Source organism: Carcharodon carcharias, chromosome 5 (genome assembly GCF_017639515.1).
Source record: "Carcharodon carcharias isolate sCarCar2 chromosome 5, sCarCar2.pri, whole genome shotgun sequence".
In the NCBI taxonomy this organism is placed as follows: domain Eukaryota; kingdom Metazoa; phylum Chordata; class Chondrichthyes; order Lamniformes; family Lamnidae; genus Carcharodon; species Carcharodon carcharias.
Window position 1 is genome coordinate 187,475,275 of NC_054471.1, and position 21,814 is coordinate 187,497,088.

General features: G+C 41.9%; 1 protein-coding gene across 5 annotated transcripts in view; it reads left to right on the top strand.

The window, feature by feature from the left end:
- The first annotated feature begins 2,101 nt into the window (after nt 1-2,101).
- The window catches only part of wdr35 (WD repeat domain 35), a 128,618-nt gene continuing 108,905 nt past the window's right edge, over nt 2,102-21,814 (top strand). For 4 of the 5 annotated variants that reach the window (XM_041188402.1, XM_041188403.1, XM_041188404.1 and 1 more), the window contains exons 1-7: nt 2,102-2,217; nt 5,272-5,389; nt 9,566-9,637; nt 11,186-11,278; nt 12,825-12,953; nt 15,746-15,879; nt 16,750-16,915. In XM_041188402.1, the coding sequence (XP_041044336.1) occupies nt 2,194-2,217; nt 5,272-5,389; nt 9,566-9,637; nt 11,186-11,278; nt 12,825-12,953; nt 15,746-15,879; nt 16,750-16,915 (736 nt within the window). In that variant the 5' untranslated portion in view covers nt 2,102-2,193. Of the gene's footprint in view, nt 2,218-5,271; nt 5,390-9,565; nt 9,638-11,185; nt 11,279-12,798; nt 12,954-15,745; nt 15,880-16,749; nt 16,916-21,814 lie in introns of those variants that run through there. The other variant, XM_041188406.1, reaches the window with a different exon arrangement.

Genomic DNA, 21,814 nt, shown 5'->3' on the forward strand with positions numbered 1-21,814 from the left:
CTGAAGGCGGAGGGGCATGTTAGTGGGGTGGTGAAAAAGGCATTTGGGACATTTGCCTTTATCAGTCGAGGTATTGATTACAAAAGTAGGGAGGTCATGTTGGAGTTGTACAGAACCTTGGTGAGGCCACGTCTGGAGTACTGTGTGAAGTTCTGGTCACCACATTATAGGAAGGATATGATTGCACTGGAGGGAGTGCAGAGAAGATTCACCAAGATGATGCCTGGGATGAAACATTTAAATTATGAAGAGAGGTTGAAAAGACTTGGGTTGTTTTCATTGGAGCAGAGAAGACTGAGGGGCGACCTGATTAAGGTGTACAAGATTATGAGGGGCATGGACAGGGTGGATAGGGAGCAGCTGTTCCCCTTAGTTGAAGGGTCAGTCACGAGGGGACATAAGTTCAAGGTGAGTGGCAGGAGGTTTAGGGGGGATGTGAGGAAAAACTTTTTTACCCAGAGGGTGGTGACGGTCTGGAATGCGCTGCCTGGGAGGGTGGTGGAGGTGGGTTGCCTCACATCCTTTAAAAAGTACCTGGACGAGCACTTGGCACGTCATAACATTCAAGGCTATGGGCCAAGTGCTGGTAAATGGGATTAGGTAGGTAGGTCAGGTGTTTCTCACGTGTCAGTGCAGACTCGATGGGCCTCTTCTGCACTGTGTGGTTCTGTGATTCTGATTCTGTGATTAACTGATAGCAAGAACTGGGGGACAAAGATTAAAGGTTTTGGGCAAGAAATACAGGGGGATATGAGGAAGAATTTTTTTTACACAGGTAGTGATTTTGAACTCGCTGCGTATCAGAGTGGTGCAAGTGGAAATGATGAATGATTTCAAAAGGAAATTGGATGGTCACTTTTGAAGGAAATAAACTTGAGGGGCTACAGGGATAGAGTGGTGCAAGGGTTTGACTGGATGTTTCTACAGACAGCTGGTATAGACTTGATTGGCTGAATGGTCTCCTTCTGTGATGTATTTTGGTGACGTCAAACCACAAGGACTGTTATCTTGTCACTGAAGCCTTCTTCTGTCTTCACAGCTGGTGAGACACAGTCTTCCTTTACCTGTTCCACTGTTGAGGATTTTTTTGGACTGAACCTCTCCTCTGACCTTGCCGCCATGGGTGGTCTGACCAGGAACAAAAACAGAACAAAAACAAAAATACCTGACAGCATCTGCGGAGAGGGATACAGTTAACGTTTTGAGTCCGAATGACTCTTCATCAGAACTAAGGAAAAGTAGAAAAGAGGTGAAATATAAGCTGGTTTAAGGGTGGGGGTGGGACAGGTAGAGCTGGATAGAGGGCCAGTGATAGGTGGAGATAGCCACAAGAGATCACAGACAAAAGGACAAAGAGGTGTTGAAGGTGGTGATATTATCAAAAGGAATGTGCTAATTAAGGGTAGAAAGCAGGACTAGCAAGGTACAGATAGCCCTCGTGGGGGTGGTGGGGGGGGGGGGGGGGGGGGGGGCGGGGGAAGGGATCGAATTAGGCCAAAAGGTGGAGATAAAACAATGGATGGAAATACATTTAAAAATGATGGAAGTAGGTGGGAAAAGAAAAATCTATATAAATTATTGGGAAAGAAGGGGGATGGGAAAGGCATTGCTTAAGGGCTCTGAAGGACTCTAAATGTTAAACAACAACAAAAATTGCTGGAAAAACTCAGCAGGTCTGGCAGCGTCTGCGGAGAGAGAAACAGAGTTCACGTTGACTCGTCTTCCGCTGCCAGACCTGCTGAGTTTTTCCAGCAATTTTTGATGTTGTTTCAGATTTCCAGCGTCCGCAGTGTTTTGCTTTTATCTGATTGCTGAAGCGAATCACTGCAACCCGCACGCTGCTCTCTCCATCAAGGTGGTGGTGAGCTGCAGGTAGGCTCTGCGCTGGGACCCCTGCGATGAAATCCCAGCGCCCATTGTGATGCCAGCGCTGCCGGTCGCCGATTGGCTGAAGGTTCCCTTCAGGCCCCCATCCTGGATTGGCTGAAAGCAGCACGCAGCCGATTGGACGAGCGGAGGAGTGTTCGCTCAGGGATTGGCTGGGAGCCGTTGCTGGCCGTGGTTACCAGGCGACGCGGCCCGTTTGCTTACAGCAGCTGAAGGCGAAACGGGCTGGTGGGGAGAGGAGGAGGAGGAAAAGAAGCACCGATAATTCGCCTCTTCCGTGGTCGTGCGGACGACGCTTTTTGAACCATGTTCATTTATTTGAGTAAGAAGGTGAGATAGTCGATGGTTCTTACAGACTAGGCCTCTTGAGCTCCGCACGGTTTAAACCACAACGGACGGAGCTCGAGCAACCCAAGTCCGGGGAGATTGTGGCGCATGCGCACGACCCTTAGTCACTCCTGTAACTGCAGAGCTTCTTATTGTGGTTAAAGAGGGAGAGAGGGGAGGGGAGGTCATTTGTGCAAAATATTTTTGTTTTAGTCACTTTTTAATTTACGAAGTAGCTTTCGTTTGTTTTAGTTGGTAATGGTGATGGTTTTAGTGACCACAGGGTAATTTGTTTTTCAACACCAGAGCTACTCCCACTATCTAACTCCCACTCCCTCTCCCTCTCCAAATCCTTCAATGTGTCCCTCATGTTCCAGCCTTTTCAGCAAACAGCCCTCAAATTCACCATTAAAACAGTTTATGGAGTCCATCCCTTCAACATGAAAGAATGTCCCTCTCTCCCCCCCACCCACCCCCGAATTTGAATGTGCATGATCCTACTTGACTGGGCAGATGTTTTGTTTTAACATAGCTGTACATGGCCAACCAAAGAAACTGTTAGAACTAAGTGCAGAAGGGAAAATGTACAGATTTAAAAGGTGAGCAGTGGACTAAAGAATGGGAAATAGGTGTGGTTCCATGGGGTGGGGGCAGTTTTGGTTCTTACAGGAACTTTTAAATTACTCCTGTACTGTAATTAATATTTGTAAAAAATAATGTATGGTCAGGACCTTGAAACCAATAATTTCTAAAAAAAAAAACCCATCTGTTTACAACTATCCTTACTTTGTGCATGATCTCCCACTTGCCAATATCAGTTAGAATTGACATCAGTGTATATTTATATTTTGTATTGGGGAAAAACAAAGGAAACTGATGCTTAGCTAGTTGTTAGATTACAAAGTGGTAACTGAAGCGTTACATGTAAAGAGGTTTAAGAAGGTTTTTAAAGATGCAGGGAGAAAGTAAGGTAATGATGGCATTTAGAGTTCAAGACAGTGAGGGCTGAGATGTCTGAAGGCACTGCTCCTGATTATGAAATGTGATTGGCATTCTAAAGACTGCAAACCTGGACATCACAGCAACAACTTATATTTATATAGCACTTTTAAATTAATGAAACACCCCAAAGGCACCTCAAAGGAGCATTATAAAACAAAATATGATACTGAGCCACATAGAGATATTAATTCAGATGACCAAAAGCTTGGTCAATAGGTTTTAATGTGTGTCTTGAAGAAGAAAAGTGAGATGGCGAAGCAGAGAGGTATAAGTTGGTGGAGGGGGTGGGTGGTGGGGGGTGTGTATTTCAGAGCTTAGGGCCATGGCAACTAAAAGCACAGCCACCAATGGTGGAGCGATTGAACGCAGAAGTGCCCAAGAGATCAGAATTGGAGGGGTGCAGATATCTTGGAGGGTTATGGGGCTGGAGGAGATTATAGAGATAGGGAGGGGCAAGGCCATGGAGGGATTTAAAAACAAGGTGAAGAATTTTACAATCAAGACATTGCTTGACCAAGGCCAATGTAAGGTCAATGAGCTGGCAGGGTGAAAGGGGAACGGGACTTGGTGTGATTTAAGACATAGGTAGCAAAGCTTTGGATGACCTCAAGTTTACAGAGTGTAGAATGTGGGAGGCCAGCCAGGAATGCATTGGAATAGTCAGGTCCAAAGGTAGCAAAGGCATGAATGAGGTTTTCAACAGCAGATAAGTTGCAAAATGGGAAACATTGGGTGATGTTACAGAGGTGGAGATGTGGCCTTAGTAATGGCATGAATGTGAGGTCGGAAACTTTTTCTCGAATTAAAATTGAGATTTAAATGCAAATTCAGGGCAGATATTTATTGAAGTTTAGAAATGATAGATTTGTAACTTAATGAGGAAAAAAAAATCACACTCATTCTAACAAACAATGATGCCCATTTTTTGGCTTTAGGGTATGGTGGGATATTATTTGTAAACAAGAATATCATTTATTGGAAGTTCATGCTTCTGCAAGTAATGAGTCGCTTATGGCACCAAATAAGAAAGTAATTCCTTAGACTACTTCCTGTTTATTCAGTTATTAGATTGGCCATTGGAATAAATGAGGAAAATTGGAGCTAAGGTTGTTGAAAGCTAGTTACTTGGCAAATTCTCAGCCAGTATCATGGTACACAGAATCACAGAATTTTTACAGCACAGAAGGCAGCCACTCAACCCATCGTGTGTTCTATGACTCTTCGAATGAACCATTCCCTTAGTGCCATTCTCCTGCCTTATTCCCATAACCCTGCATATTCTTCCTTTTCAGATAACAGTCTAATTCCCTTTTGAATGCTTTGATTGAGCCTGTCTCCACCACACCCTCGGGCAGTGCATTCCAGATCTTAACCACCTGCTGCATGACAAAGTTTTTTTCTCATATCACTTTTTTGCTCCTTTTGCCAATTACTTTAAATCTGTGCCCTCTCATTCCCGATTCTTTCATGAGTGGGAACAGTTTCTCCTTATCCACTCTGTTCAGACTCCTCATGGTTTTAAATACCTCTATCAAATCCCCTCTCAACCTTCTCTTCTCCAAGGAGAACAGTCCTAACTTCTCTAATCTATTCATAACCAAATTCCTCATTGCTGGAACCATTCTCATGAATCTTTTCTGTAGTTTTCTATATAAACTATAGTGATAGTTTAGGTGACTCACTGATGTTGCTGCATGTGAGGATTTGGAGGCATTTTTTGCTGCACTTGTTCCCTGGTGTGACACGGTTTCTATGATCCTTTGAGCAGCAGGCAAAAAATGGATGAAGAAATAAGTTGAGTTTGAGACTGACTCCCTGTTGTTAGCTGGGTAAGAGTCTAGAATAAGATTGAGTTTGTATGTATCAGCTGTGACAGTGCATTCTTTTCAGGAATGGGGAGAAGAGCCTTCAATAAATTTGCGGTTTAGTGCACTGCACGTGGTTGCAATCTTACCCTTAAAGAATGTGTTTGTTACTTATGTATTTAAAAATCATGCATCTGATTTTAAGTTATCTGTGTTTATGTACAATGTTTTCTTTTGTTATTTGTTTCAGATTGCTATTCCTAATAACAATCAGCTGAGATGTGTTTCATGGAATAAAGATCAAGGATTTATTGCTTGTGGTGGGGAAGATGGCCTTTTAAAGGTGCTGAAACTTGAAACACAGACAGGTAAGGAAAAATTTAGAAAGCCAAAATGTATCTAGTGTAATTTTGAAGAATTTTTGCATATACTTTATGATGCATTTCCAAAATTCATGCAAAAGATGTACATCCTGGCCAGTGTATTGTATCTGGAGAACTGTGTACTGTTCTGTTTTTCATGATATGGAAGGAGAAAGAGGTTGCAGAAAGAGAAAAAGGACTATTACATTGATTTAGAGTCATCAACTATGAAGAATGACTTGATTCAGCCTTGAAAAGAAAGAAAAACTTGGATTTATATAGTGACATGCCAAATGTTATAGAAGCTTATGAGATAGTTAATGGGCTAGAGAAAGTAAATCTGGAATATATAGGTCAAGGAAATAGAACAGGACATAAGCAAAAGATTGTGAAGGAAATATTAAGGCCAGATTGGATTGATTTTAAAAAGCAGTGAGATGTTGTATTGGGTAGTTAGTAGAGCTGGATTTTTGGATTCAAATCAATCTTGTGACCTTACAGGTTGTAGGCCCATCTTTAAAATATATTGGCTAATGACTACATTCTAATTCCTATTATTTTGAAAGAAAGAAAATCTTCTATTTATATTGTCTGTTATGTTTTCAGTATGTCTCAAAGTGATACATTGGCTGCACTTCAAAAATAATTCATTGGCAATGTTAATAGCTGAATAAATGTGAGTTAATTTTTATACATCAAAGTTCCAAAATCAGCAGTGAGATTAATGACCAGATATTGGCCCAGATTATGTGATGGTTATGAGTGTTCATTGTCATTACTCCCCTGAAACTGACATGGCGTTCTGGAGTCTACACATATGCAGTTAAATGGTAAAATAGTAAAATCTGGAAGTTGCTGTCAGTGATTCCGCACTTCTCCTGAGGATGTGCTGTTGAGGCCTCTCAAAATGCAATCAACTAGAAATCAGTAAACTGATGCAAACTTTCACTTTTGCATTTTTAGTATTGTTGTAAAAACCCTTGCAAAAGTTACCCCCTGTTGAGTAATATGCTTTTAATGTGTGCTAAGTTCATAAATTATTATTAAGCATCCTCACTAACATTTTTATGATATTTTTGTTTCTACTTTAACTTATGTGCATATCCTAATCATTTATTTCACTGTCTGCAAAATCTCACAAACAAAAGTGAATGGATTCAGTGTTTTTTTAACTTCCTGGTTGCTTTAAGTATTAATACTTCAGTGTGATTGGCTGTGTACCTTACTTCATGGACACCTGGGGCAGAATTTTGCCCTTGGCATGTGAGCAGGGCGGGGGCAGTTGGGAAACTGACCACCACCTGCGATTGGGCCCCGAAGGCAATTTCACACTTGCAAACCAATTAAGGCCTGCCCAGCATGAAATGTGAATGGCAGCGCTGAGTGCTGCTTGGGCGGGTGGGGGGAGGAGTGCGAGCCGGGTGAGGGCGACCTTGGCGCATGCGTGCAAGTGCGTGCTACATAATCTCGCTGAGGCAGAGAGTTGCCTCGGGGAGATGAACTGATTTGATAAATGTTATGAAACATGACTCTGTCACATGAGCAGGGACATGTTAATTATGAAAAATTAAAGTTTTTAATTTTTATTTGCTTTTGGAAATCTCATCCCACCCGTGGATGAGGTTTCCAAAAGAGTGCAAAGGCCGCTTGGCCCTTTTACCTGCCTGCAAACCGTAAGGTTGAATGGACAATGAAAATTTTACTTCAATTACCTTTTAAATGGCCTGAATAGGCCTTTTAATTCTCGGCAGGCGGGCTGCCGACGAAATATCGCGAGAGTGCACGTTGACGTCTGGGCACGCGCCTGATGTCACGCATCACTTTACTCTCGGTTGGGTTGCATGTGCGCCCACCCGCCATGCTAAGAATTTTACCCCTGGAGATCTCCTTAACTTGGCACCAGGTTCGGACTTCCTTCAGGAAAGGCGAAGCCTGTGCCACAGAGATTGCTAGATCTTTGTGGGCAGCTTTCTTTGATGCAAGCAACCAGTGCTATTGCTTTGCAGCTGACTGCACAGTACAGTCCAATCTGTTTTCTTGGTGTTTTTTTGAGCCTTGGCACATTTTAAGTTCTTTTGAACTGCTAGATGATATCTTGTTTTAACATCACATGCAAAAAACAACCCTACTGCCTCAGTACTGTACTGAAGCATTACCTAGATTACACGGTCAAGCCTCTGATATGTTACTTGAATCCATAATCTTTTGATTTGGAGCTAAGATTCAGATTAACTAAAGTCTGTTTTACTATGGTGGGGATGTTGAAATGATCTCATGATTGGGGGAAAAAAATCTAAATTGACAATAGTGACTATTTTATGAACGTTTTCTGACAGTTGTTGTTTCATATAAGATATTTCAATGAGTATTCTCCAAACAGGAGAAACATCTTCAAGTCAATAATAAAAAATTCTTCTACTCCTGTTTGCAATACTTTAGTTGAAATATGACAAGCAAAGTGAACACAAGTGGCCCTTTAGGCAAGTGTGGCCTTGACGTACTATCACATGAAATGTCCATACTCTGTAGCATAATGAGGGCTGATAAATAAAACATTTTACTACATCTTTATTTAATGGAAGCTGATCAGTAAGCAGTGAAATGTAAGTTTTTAATGCAGGCTGAATCTGCTCTGGAGTGCTACAATCCATATGTGGCGTGGAGCCAATCACACATACTTTGTGGTTTTGTTTGGGTTCAGATGTGCGCAGGGAAGAAGACTAAAACCAGTTGGGAAAGGAGGAGAATAGAAAAATGAGAAATGGACCCTAATGCAGATAAATTGTAAATTAAACGATCTTTGCTGCAGCTGTGGTGGGGGCAGTACAATTGGTCTTCGTACTTCTTGCTAATGGAGGAGGAGGAGAAAAAAATCATAAGGATTCCTATTTGACACCTGCAGGAGGGTGTGCGTGTATGGTTATTGGTGGGCATATGATTTAACATTTCAATAACCAATGTATTGGCCCAGTTTTCTGACTTGTTTTCAGCTCAGTTGACCATGGGTTACACTATCTTATGAAATAAAATCAGAAAATGTTGGAAACACATTGTATTTGCTAGTATCTATGGTGGGGGACAAATTAGGAAGCCAAATGGCATAACATACAGCTGTTGATGTGTAAGGACGCAGAGTTATACAGGAATGTGATCGGGTTGTGCTCTGTACTCCCACTGTTAAATGGCTCGTCAAAATTTGACTCAAATGAAGAATTTCCACATGGCTTAAGTACTTGAGGGCTGTTTGTGTAGTTGTACGTAGCATGAGGAGTTGGCTTGGAATTTCATGGATACCTGCACCCAGTGACATTTGGACTTGGGACACATTTCAAATGTGTGGCCTAAAAGGTAACTGTATTTTGGTCCTGTTGAGTTATGCACAAGTATGAAATGCTGAAATTGCAATCTTTTATGTTCTAACCCATCTCCTGCATAATAATTGCCCCATCCCCAAGCTACGGAGGTTTATGTGGAAGTTTCCTGCAATTGCTTTTGCTCAGATACCCGCTTACAGTTACAATCCGATTACCAACACAAAACCATTTTTCTGGTGTTTCATTTCAATTTTTTGAACATCATCTCAAAATTTTTTACCCTCACTGAGATTTGTACTATTTTGTCTGTTTCTTGGAATACATTTCATGGCATCACATAAGTTACGTTAAATGTTGAAATGTTTCCCTGATGGCATATTTTTAAATATGCTGTGTCTAATATGCATTAATGAAAGTTAAATGAGTTGAACCATTTTCATCTACGTACCTGAATTTATGATGTGAGTTTGGTGCTTTCCTTATACTTTGGTTATTTCTGCTGATTTCTGCAATTTTACTTTTGGATGTGTTCAGATAATATTCCCCAGAAATTTGAACTTAACTTGATATCAGCAGAATAAACCCCAGAATTAATGCATTTTTAGGCTAAGCTTCTGGCCTACACCCACAGACGGAATTATTACAGGCCACTGATTTTGGAAGTGGGGGGTGGCGTGGGGAGGGGCGGGGTGGGGTGGGGGGGTGCGGAGAAAATTGGTTTCGGGAGCTAAACTATTCTGGCACTTTTGATCTTACTCTTCTAAGTTTTTTCTTAAGCATACCTGATTTGTATTTAAAGCAACAATAAACAGCATCATGAAATGACATTGAAGTTTAGGTTCTAATTGACCACTGTGGATTTCTGTAGATGATACAAGATTAAAGGGACTAGCTGCACCCAGTAACCTTTCCATGAATCAGACACTAGAAGGGCACAGTGGTAAGTTTTTGTTTTATTTTATATATCTGCTCGGTTAGGAATGCACTATGTGGCTACTTTAGTTGTTAGCTATTGGCCACTAATTAAAACTGAATCAGTTGCTGCTACTGCTACGGTTACTAAACTGTTTATATAGCAGTCTATCTAGTTAAAATACATAACTAGAATTTATTGACCTGTCTATCCTGAAGCAAATTATAATCAGTTCTTTGTATTATAATAGGCTCAACATAATTGTATGATAGATATTATAGCTGTGTGAAGATGCAAAATGTTGTGGTGACTGGGAGGAGGTCAATAAATTCAAAGCAATAAATTCAATCCTTCGAGTGATTCTGTTAACATGCATAATTTAGTTGTTGCTTAAAATTAAAATTTCTATATAACATTCACATTAATTACTTACTACCAAAAGTTTGGTGTAGATTCATTATATGCTGAAAGTTTGTGGGAAACATCCTGTAACCTACATGAGGTGCTGAACTTCATTTATTTGCAACTTGTCCATTGAGCTATTAGGTGTGCCTATTGATGAGCTACAAATTGTGTCCCATAACCTCCTCATGAAGCTATGCAGAAACTACAAATTGGTTTCTCTGGAGGAATATTTATTTTTAAACACTTTTTTCCCCCTTTTATTCTTGTTCATTTGTGCATCAGTTATTTTAACAAGTTGAGTGGCATTTTCTGGTTTCTACGAAGGTAGTCATGAAGTGACTGCTAGGAGATGTGCAACGTAAGCATGTTTCCCCCAACCTTTTTCTTTATGAAATACTTTCTTTTGCCAACTGTTTAATCCCCTGACCACCCCCACCCTCCAATAAGGAAGTGTCTGGCTCCTACATGGCAATAAAATGTGGTAACCAACCTTTTTGGTTGTACTTTGAATTTGTCTCTGTTATGGAAGAAGATAGTTGGTATTATGATAACATGTAACTCCTCTAAGAAGTATGTTAGCTTATCTTGTTAATCTTATTCACCTGAAGGAGCAGACTAACCTCCAGAGGTGACCCAACTTTCTTTTTTTTTTACTGAATTTGCTTTTCCCAAACTGGAGATGCAATCTAGAAAGTAGACACATTAAACAATGTAAATGCACAGCCATGTGCTTCCCCCATATGTATAGCTTGAATATGATAAAGTTCCAATCAAGTTCCACTACAAATGATTCTCTCCTCATGCTTCCAAATAATCTGATAAACAGGTGGTATATTCAATCCCTGGTTAACCACATTATTCACAGCATAGCTCTTCAATGCCAAAATGTTTACTTTTACTTTGTATTTAGCATTCTTTTATTTGCACTTTATATTTCCTAACTATTTCATCCATTACATTTTTTTTTCCAAAATGAAATCGTTCACTCTCCTCTTGCCCATATGTCTCTTTCATTTCTATGGGCCATGTCTGATTTACTAATTGGATCAGTTTTTGGAAAAGTTTAATTTGATACAAATTATAAATTATTTTTGGCATGAGTAATAAAGGAACTAGATTGAAAATTATCTTCTGTTAGCCAGTTATCTTCATTAAACTATGTTTGATCAGGTGCTGTACAGGTGGTGACTTGGAATGAGCAGTACCAGAAGTTGACAACCAGTGACCAGAATGGTCTCATTATTGTGTGGATGTTGTACAAAGGTCAGTTAACTCTTCTAGGGGTAAGCAGTAAAATTGAACAAAATATTTGCTGGGCTGCATTACAATTTGTTAAACTGATTTTCATAGTTGGGATCAGTTGGCTTCGGATATAAACCACAGAGTGTAGCGTTTGTTCAAAGTGAATTGACTTATAACTTACATCACATAAGATATATGGCATAGAAACACGCCATTTGGCCCAACCAGTCCATGCTGGTGCTTATGCTCCACTCAAACCTCCTTCCATTTTTTCCCATCCAAATTAACCATCTATTCCTTTCTCTCAAATGCTTGTCTACCTTCCTCTTAAACTCATCCATACTATTCACTTCAACCACTCCCTGTAGTAGCGGGTTCAAAATTCTTACTGCTCTTTGGGTACAGAAGCTTATTCTGAATTCCCTATTGGATTTCTTGATTACTATCTTATATTGATGGCCTCTAGTTATGCACTTACCCACAAGAGAAAACATTCTTTCTCTACCCACTCTATCAAAATCGTTCATAATTTTAAAGACCTCTATTAGGGTCACCACTCAGCTTTCCTCTTTTGAGAGCAAAAAGACTCAGACTGTCAAACCATCCCAGAAATGTGTGTACATTTCAGGAGTTACCCTTGTAAATCTCTGCATCCTCTTCAGAGTCTCAATATCCTTTTTATAATTTGGCGATCAGAACTGCACACAGTATTCTATTGTAGTCTAATAAAGGTTCGATACAAGTTTAGCATAACTCTCTACTTTTTAATCTGTGTATAACTTGACAGGCTCAAGCTAAGTATTGTTGAGATGTTAACTTGAGCTGTGTATCTGTGTGGAGTCACTGGGTCACACATGACATTTCTCCAAAGTGATAGAGAAGCTGATATCAGGCGGACCCTGCAGATGTCCTTGTAACCAACTTAAATCTAAGGAGCATATTTGCCTACCCTTTTGGCAACAGTTGGTTGTAGAGTCATAAACGGCACAGAAGGAGGCCATTCGGTCCACTGAATGCATGCTGGCTCTTGAGAACAATTCATTCAGTCCCATTTCATTTGACCAGAAATGATGATTAATATGTCATCTTTCATTTCTCCAAAGGAATAGGACAGTGGAGTGAATGAGAGGACAGCAATAAGTTAGAGGTAGTTGGAGGCACGGTCTTATTGCAGTTGTAACAGAAAGAAACATTAAAAAAATATTAAAACCACAAAGTGAAAATAAGGAGGAAAAAAAACATGGTGGGGGGGCAACATGAGGGAGCAAAATTAGAGCAAATGGTAAATTTTAAGTAGAGAGTATGCTTTTATGTTAGTCAAATTTAAAAGAGAAAATGTGATAAATGAGAGAACTAATTAAGTTGTTATAATTCTGAACTAGTGGGATTAATTATATCAGTGCATTTATTTAGGAAAAAATTGAAAAAAAAATCAAAGTCCCTATGCATTATAATTGAAGGTGCTCGCAACAGCAGTTTTCAAGTTCTTCTTTGGACAAGGTTGGAAACAGTTAGTTAATTGTTGATTTTTTTTTTATTAGACTCAATACTTGTCACTTGATCACAGGTTCTTGGTATGAGGAAATGATCAACAATAGAAACAAATCTGTGGTTCGCAGTATGAGCTGGAATGCTGATGGACAGAAAATCTGCATCGTGTATGAAGATGGTGCTGTCATTGTGGGTTCAGTGGACGGTAACGTATTTTGAACTGAAAACTTATGATACGAATTAGATTCTGACATTCAGATATGTAGAATTTTTTTACGGACTTGCAATTTAATAAAATTCACATAAATAAACATCAGTGATGTTATTGTCTACTATAAACCTATCTTGCAAACATAGTGGGCAGAATTTTGCCATTGATGGGCGGGCTCGGCAGGGGCGGTCAGGAAGCTGCCCGCCCTCCGCAATTGGCACTGCATCGTGATTCACGCTGGTGGGCCAATTAAGGCCCACCCAGTGTGAAACACAAGCGGTGGTGCTGAGCACTGCCTGTTCTTGGGGGCAGGAGGTGGGGGGTTGTGAGCCAGCCAAGCACATACTTTGCGCATGCGCACGAGTGAGCGCTGCACTATTTCCTGAGGCACGGAGCTGCCTCAGTAAGATGCAGAGATGTTAAAAAAAAATAAAGGCAATAAAAATTTAATAGAACATGCCCCCTCGTGACAGAGTCACATGAGCAGGGACATGTTATTAATGAAAAGTTAAAATTTTTATTTGTTTTTGGAAAGCTCATCCTGCCCGTGGATGAGGTTTCCAAAAATGCAAAGGCCGTTTGGCTTTTTCGTCTGCCCGCCAATCGTTTGGTTGGATGGCAGCTAAAAATGTACTTAATTGATAACATTAATTGAAAGATTCACTTTAATTGATTACGTTAATTGACCTTAACAGGCCTTTTAATTGCTGGGCATGCTGCCGGTTCCGGCGCCCGCTGACCAAACTATCACTCGACTGCGTGTTGATGTCGGCACACTGGGCTGACGTCAACGCACATCATTTCACGCTCGAGCGGGTCGGTGTGCGCCCGCCCGCTGAGCACAAATTCCTGCCCAGTGTTACAAAGCCATGCTTTATATAAAATAAATGACTTATGTATTTACTGATGGAAAATCACTAAGTTTTAAAAGGACTAAAACTGTTAAGATAGCCGTTGAAGGTAAGGTGACTTTTTTCATTTCTACTGACGCAGAATTACCTCAAGTGTCCTGAATGTTCTTAATTAAATGACCTGGGGTGGGGTGCCTTGCCTTGACTGGACACGCTGAAGGGAACCCATCTGCAGAATTCACAGCTTCTATAGTCTATGGGCTTCAAGATTCAAAATCCATTGACTCAGACTCATTGGCCGGAATTTTCCAGCACCCCTGCGGCAGATTTCCCTGTGGTGCGGTAGGCAAGCCATTTAAATCTCCATTCACATTTGCGGGACCAGAAGACCCTGCCTGCGTGAGGGGCTGGAAAATTCCGGCCGTTGTCCCTGAGCTTGAAACTGAACAAATAGAGCTGTAGAGAAACCGCTTCATCATAAGTAGTTGTGAATAATCACCATCCATTCCCCATGACGCAGCAGTAGCTTCTAAGTTTGATTATTTAAGTGGTCAATGGAAGTATTGATCGGGTGGTCACCTGGTCGAAACTGACCTTGGATAACCAATCTTACTTACTGCAACCATCAGGGAAATACAAGCCAGCCTGAAATGAGCAACACAGCAGATCCCTGTGTGGATCTCTCTCCCTCTCCCAACTGTTTTACAAGCTCAAACCCTGACTGCTGTTTTTGCCTATTCATGTGCCCAGGCAGAGATGTTTTTAAGTAAGTCACCCCAGCAGCTGCTGTCTCCCGAAAAACGGATAAATCACCCATCTACGTCTTTAAACTGCCACGATACCAAAACTAGAAGGACTACTGAACCCAGCCTGGACCCATCCAAGTCATCAACCTACAAGAACCATGTTACTTTAATCTTTATTGACTTTTGAGATATCACTTAAACTATACTCCCACTTTGTTAACTACTTTACGTGTGAACCTGTGCATGTGTGTGTGAATGTTGGAGTGTTTCTATTATTTTTCTTAGACTGGGTTAACTAGAATAAATCCATCCTCTTCACTTTTAAAGAAACTCAAGGAAACCAGTGGTGCTTTTTGCAGTCAAAGCACGTAAACAGTTAAACCTCCCTTTTTTCTTATTCATTTTTATTTTTTAATTAATTAATTTTCCTCCCACTTATTTTTAAAAAATGTATTCCCATTTTTATGCATTGTTTTATCCCCAGCTTTTAGCCTTTTCAATCTTTTTTTCCCACCACTGTCACCTTTCCCCACCCCGCCCCCACTAGGGCCATCTATCACTTCCGGATTGCTCACCCTGGTCCTGCCATTATCACGTTCTGCTTTCCACTCTTAATGTCACCATTAGTACCTCCTTTAGCCAGCACCACCACTATTAACAATTCTTTGACCTGTTATTTATGACATCTTTCGCAATCTCTCCTTTGCCTCCACCTATCATTGGCCTTCTATCCAGCTTCACCTGTTCCAACCCCCCCCCCCTCCCAATTAAACAGTATATAATTCACCACATTTCTACTGCCCTTTAGCTCTGAAGAAGAGTCATATGGACTCGAAACATTAACTCTCTTTCTCTCCACAGATACTGTCAGACCTGCTGAGTTTTTCCTGCATTTATTGTTTTTATAACAATTAATTGCTCACCTAATTGGCAAGCATATCCTTTTAAAAAACCTGCTGTGGTCAGACGAGGAGTGGGGAAAAGAGGGAAGCCATTCAACCACTGCTCACATGATTGTAATAGAAATATTGTTGGATTATTTATTTTAATATAGGTCATTGTATATGTTAACATTTTTGCAACCACTGCCTTTGTATTATCCATAAAACTATTTGCTAACTGCCAATTAATATTATCTTCTTGCTTTTTAACTTTTCTTAAAGGTCTCATGTTTTCTGTATTTTGTCAGGTAACCGTATTTGGGGCAAGGAATTGAAGGGCCTCCAACTGACTCAAGTTGCATGGTCGCCAGACAGCAAGATTCTTATATTTGGCATGGCTAATGGGGAAATACACATATATGACAGCCAAGGAAATTTTATTGTAGGCATATAGATTTTTATGATAGTTTTCAAATTAGTGAATTTTCCTTCCATTTTTATAGAAATTCTGGATCTACTTGTATTTTAATTCTCGATAAATATGTGAGAATGCAATTTTTAACCAGTGGCAATGATTTGAGACCATTCAAAGTTGCCTCAGATTTGCAGTATACATGAAGCACTCTTAAGTATGATTAACACTCTTGTATGTATATAGGGAAGGGTGAAGCAAAAGAGTACACTTTTGAAAATTATCAGTTATGAAGACCTCTTAAGGAAGAATTACGATTTTAAAATTCATTTCTACTTCAGCTACTGAATATATTGGTCCAAATCTTCTGGCCTCCGGATCATCGGAGACTGGATGTAGGACCCAAGATGCGCATCAGGACCCTGCAGAAATTCTGATGCGCTTGCCTCCTTGGGAATTGCCTGAGAAGTTGAACTTCCTGTTTGCAATTGCCCATTGCAAGGGCTCTCTGCAGATGTCTCTGACTCTAAGTTAGAATCAGAGACTTCAGATTTGCTGTGGGGCTTACCTGAATAGCTATCCAGGAAATGTTAAACCGAAAAAACCTAGTTTAATTGCTGGGCAACTATATAACTGACACCACCCCTCCACCCCACCGACCCAACTCTCTGACTACCCCTCCTGACCACACTACACCCTCTGACCAGATGTGACTAGCCCCCTGACCAGAGTTGACTACACTCAGCTAACCCTCCGACCTGACTTGACCAGCCCCTGACCTGACTACCCCTATTGACATGACTCCTTTTAGGAGCTGTTTGATATTGTGATTAAAACCTTTCCATATGATTATCTGTAATCTAATTTTGTATGAATTGAGTATATCTTTTTGCTTTTTAGGTGAAGCTGGTGCTGCAGTGTCTTGCTAATGTAACTGGTGCCGTTAGCATTGTTGGTATCCATTGGTATTCTGGAAGTGAAGGCTATGTTGAACCAGACTGTCCCTGCCTTGCTATCTGTTTAGACAATGGCCGATGTCAAATAATGCGTCATGAACATGATGAGAGTGAGTATTGTCATTGTATAAATTTGGGATAGATTCAGGAATTTTATTTTCTTTTAGTTTGTTCATCATTGCACACCCATAATCTGAAACCAGTGCAATCTGTTACACACCACATGAATATTGTCAATATTAGTGTCAGCCGTGGCTCAGTTGGTGGCACTTCCAAATCCACTCCAGGACTTGAGCACAAAAATCAAATCTGACACTTCCAGTCCAGCACTGAGGGAGTGATATACTGTTGGAGATGCTATTTTTTAGAGGAGACATTAAACTGAGGCCCAGTCTGCCCTCTCAAGTGGACATAAGTATCCTTTGGCACTATTTCAAAGAGGAGGGGTGAGTTATCTCTGCTGTCCAGGCCAATATTTAGTCCTCAATCAACATCACAAAAACAGATGATCTGGTCGTCATCATATTACTGTTTGCAGGAGCTTGCTGGCTATTGTTTCCTACATTACAATAGTGACTAAACTTCGAAAGTATTTCATTGGCTGTGAAGTGCTTGGGACATCTGGTGGTCAGGCAAGACAAGTCTTTTTATTTCCTTTATCTCTCCACAATTGACCAACAGGAGGCAGATTTTAAATTGAGTTGAATATAGAGGGGATTAAATTAGGCTACTCTGAAAACAGGTGTGAGGATCGCGGTATACAATACATCACAATGAACGATTGAGAGTTAATTTGTGCTGCCTTAAATGTTTGCTGCATTTTTTCTTTATTCATTTACAGGATGTGGCTGTCGCTGGCTAGGCTAGTGTTTATTGCCCATCCCTAATTGCCCTTGAGAGGGTGGTGGTGAGCTGCCTTCTTGTACCGCTGCAGTCCCTGTAGCGTAGATACACCCAATGTGCTGTTAGGGAGAGAGTTCCAGGATTTTGACCCAGCGACAGTGAAGGTACAATGATATAGTTCTAAGTCAGGATGGTGGGTAGCTTGGAGGGGAACTTCCAGGTAGTGGTGTTCCCATTGGTCTGCTGCCCTTGTCCTTCCAGATGGTAGTGGTTGTGGGTTTGGAAAGGGTCGTTGGTTTGAAAGGTGCTGTTTTGGTGAGTTCCTGCAGTGCATCCTGTAGATGGTACACACTGCTGCCACTGTGCATCAGTAGTGAAGGGAGTGAATGTTTGTAGATGTGGTGGCAATTAAGCAGGTGCTTTTGTCAAGCTTTTGGCAAGTGGAGAGTATTCCATCACATGCCTGATTTGTGCCTTGTAGACAGTGGACAGGCTTTGGGGAGTCAGGAGGTGAATTACTCGCTGCAGGATTCCTAGCCTCTGACCTGCTCTTGTAGCCACAATAGTTATATGGCTAGTCCAGTTCAGTTTCTGGTCATTGGTAACCCCTAGGAAGTTGATAGCAGGAGATTGAGTGAATGTAATGCCATTGAATGTCAAGGGGCGATGGTAGATTCTTTTGTTGGAGATGGTCATTGCCTGGCACTTGTGTGGCGTGAATTTTACTTGCCACTTGTCAGCCCAAGCTGTATATTGTCTAGGCTTTGCTGCATTTGTACATTGATTGCTTCAGTATCTGAGGAGTCACGAATGGTGCTGAACATTGCACAATCCCCACTTCTGACTTTATGATGGAAGGAAGGTCATTGATGAAGCGGCTGAAGATGTTTGGGCCTAGAACAGCATCTGAGGAACACCTGCAGTGGTGTCCTGGAATTGAGGCGATTGACCTCCAACAACCACAACTATGTTCCTTTGTGCGAGATATGACTCCAACCAGCAGAGTTTTCCCCTGATTCCCATTGGCAGCAGTTTTGCCAGGGCTCCTTGATGCCACACTCCATCAAATGCTGACTTGATGTTAAGGGCAATCACTTTAGTTCGCCTCTGGAGTTCAGCTCTTTTGTCCATGTTTGATCCAAGGCTGTAATGAGGTGAGGAGCTGAGTGGCCCTAACTGAGCATCAGTGAACAGGTAATTGCTTGGCAAATGCTGCTAGATAGCACTGTTGATGACGCCTTCCATCACTTTACTGATGATCGAGAGTAGACTGATGAGTCGGTAATTGGCCCGGTTGGATTTGCCCTGTTTTTTTGTGTACAGGACATACTCGGGCAATTTTCAACATTGCCAGGTAGGTGCTAGTGTTGTAGCAATACTGCAACAGCTTGGGTAGGGGAGCAGCAAGTTCTGGACTTCTGTACTATTGCCGGAATATTGTCAGGGCAGTATCCAGTGCCTTCAGCCGTTTCTTGATATCACATGGAGTGAATTGAATTGACTGAAGACTATGCTAGGGGCCTCTGGAGGAGGCTGAGATGGATCATCCACTCAGCACTCTGGCTGAAGATTGTCGCGAATGTATCAGCCTTATCTTTTGCACTGATGTGCTGGACTCCCCATCATTGAGGAGTCTCATCCTCCAGTAAGTTGTTTAATCGTCCACCAACATTCAGGACTGAATGTGGCAAGATTACAGATCTGATCCATTGGTTGTGGACTTGTTTAGCTCTGTCTATCACTTGCTGCTTTTGCTGTTGACAGGCAAGTAGTCCTGTGTTGCAGTTTCACCGGATTGACACCTCACTTTTAGGCATGCTTGATGCTGCTCCAGGCATTTCCTCTTGCATTCTTTATTGAACCAGGTTTAATCCCCTGGCTTGGTGGTGATGGTACAGTGGGGGATATGCCGGGCCATGAAGTTACAGATTGTGTTTGAGTGCAGTTCTGCTGCTGCTGGCTACAGCACCTCTTGGTTATCCAGTCTTGAGTTGTCAGATCTGTTCGAAATCTATCCCATTTAGCAAGGTGGTAGTGCCACAGAAAATTATGTGAAAATGTGACTTCATCTTCACAAGGACTTTGTGGTGGTCACTCCTACTAATATTGTCATGGACAGATGCATCTGTGTGAGGATGAAGTCAATTTTATTTTTCTCTCTTGGTTCCCTTACCATCTGCTGCAGACCCAGTCTAGCAGCCAACTCCTTTAGGACCCAGCCAGCTCGGACTGTAGTGGTGCTATCGAGCCACTCTTGATGATAGACATTGAAATCCCCCATCCAGGGTACATTCTGTGCCCATGCCACCCTCAGAGTGCTTCCTCCAAGTGGTGTTCAACATGGAGGAATACTGAGTCATCAGCTGAATGGGAGTGGTATGTGGTAATCAGCAGGAGCCTTCTTTGCCCATGTTTGACCTCTTGCCATGAGACTACTTGATGTCCAGAGTCACTGTTGAGGACTCCGAGGGCAACTCCCTCCTGACTGTATACCATTATGCTGCCACCTCTGCTGGGTCTGTCCTGCTTGTGGGACGGGACATACCCAGGGATGGTGATGGTGATGTCTGGGACATTGTGTGTAAGGGATGATTCCATGAGTCTGATTATGTCAGGCTGTTGCTTGACTAGTCTGAGAGATAGCTCTCCCAATTTTGGCACTAGCCCCCAGATGCTATTAACGAGGACATTGCAGGATTGCCAAGGCTGAGTTTGCCATTGTTGTTTCTGTTGCCTAGGTCGATGCTGAGTGGTCTGTGTGGTTCCATTCCTTTTAGACTTTTTAGCGCCTTGATACGACTGAGTGGCTTGTTAGGCCATTTCAGAGGGCATTTGAGAGTCAGCCACAATGCAGCAAACACTATCTGCACTATTCATTGGTTGCATACATCAGCAAGAGGTCTCATACCTAAGCAAGAATGGCATTTACCTGGCAATGTGGTATGTCCTGTCCATAAAAAGCAGCACAAATCCAATCCAGCCAATTAGTGCCCATCAGTCTACTTTCAATCGCAGCAGATTGATGGAAAGCTGTCCACAGTGTGATCATGTGGCACTTCACAGCAATAGCTTGTTCAGTGATACTCAGTTTGATTTGAACTCGAGAGATGAGCTGAGATTGACTGCCCTTGGCATCAAGGCAGCAATTGACTGAGTGTGGTATCAAGGAGCCCTGGCAAAATTGAAGTTAATGGGATTCGGGGTGGGTGGGAGGAATTCTCCACTGGTTGGGTCATACCTAGCACAGAGAAAGTTGATTGTGGTTGTTGCAGGTCAATCATCTCAGCTGAGGACATTGCTGCACGAGTTCCTCAGGATAGTGTCCTAGGCCCAACCACCTTCACTGCTTCATCAGTCATCTTCCCTACATCATAATGTAAGAATTGGGGTGCTTGTTAATGATTGCACAGTGTTCAGTACCATTTGCTACTTTTCAAGATATTGAAGCAGTCCGTGTCCATATGCAGCAAGACCAGAACAATGTACAGGATTGGGCTGCTAAGTGGCAAGTAACATTCGTGCCACACAAGTGTCAGGCAATGACCATCTCCAACAAGGGAGAATCTAACCTTCTCCCCATGACATTCAGTGCATCACCATCACTGAATCCCCCACCATCAACATCCTGGGGGTTACCATTAACCAGCCACATAAATACCATGGCTACAAGAGAAGGTGAGAGGCTGGGAATTCTGTGATGAGTAACTCATGTCCTGACTCCTCGAGACTTGTCCACCATCTACAAGGCATAAGTCAGGAGTGTGATGGACCCTTCAGCTCTAATAACACTCAAGAAGCTCGACACAATCCAGGACAAAGCAACCTGCTTGATTTGCGTCCCATCCACCACCATAAACATTCGTTCCTTCCAACGCTTAGGCGAAGTAGCACTAGAGAGTACTACCTACAAGATGCACTGCAACAACTCACCAAGGCTCCTTCGACACCACTTTCCAAATTCGCAACCTCTACCACCTAGAAGGACAAGGGCAGCAGATGCATGGGAGCACCATTCAATTAACATACCATCCTGACTTGGAATTGTATCGCTATTCCTTCACTGTCACTGGGTCAAAATTCTGGAACGCTCTCCTTAATAGCACCATAGGGGTACCTGCACCAGATGGATTGCAGTGGTTCAGGAAGGAAGCTCACCTCCATCTTTT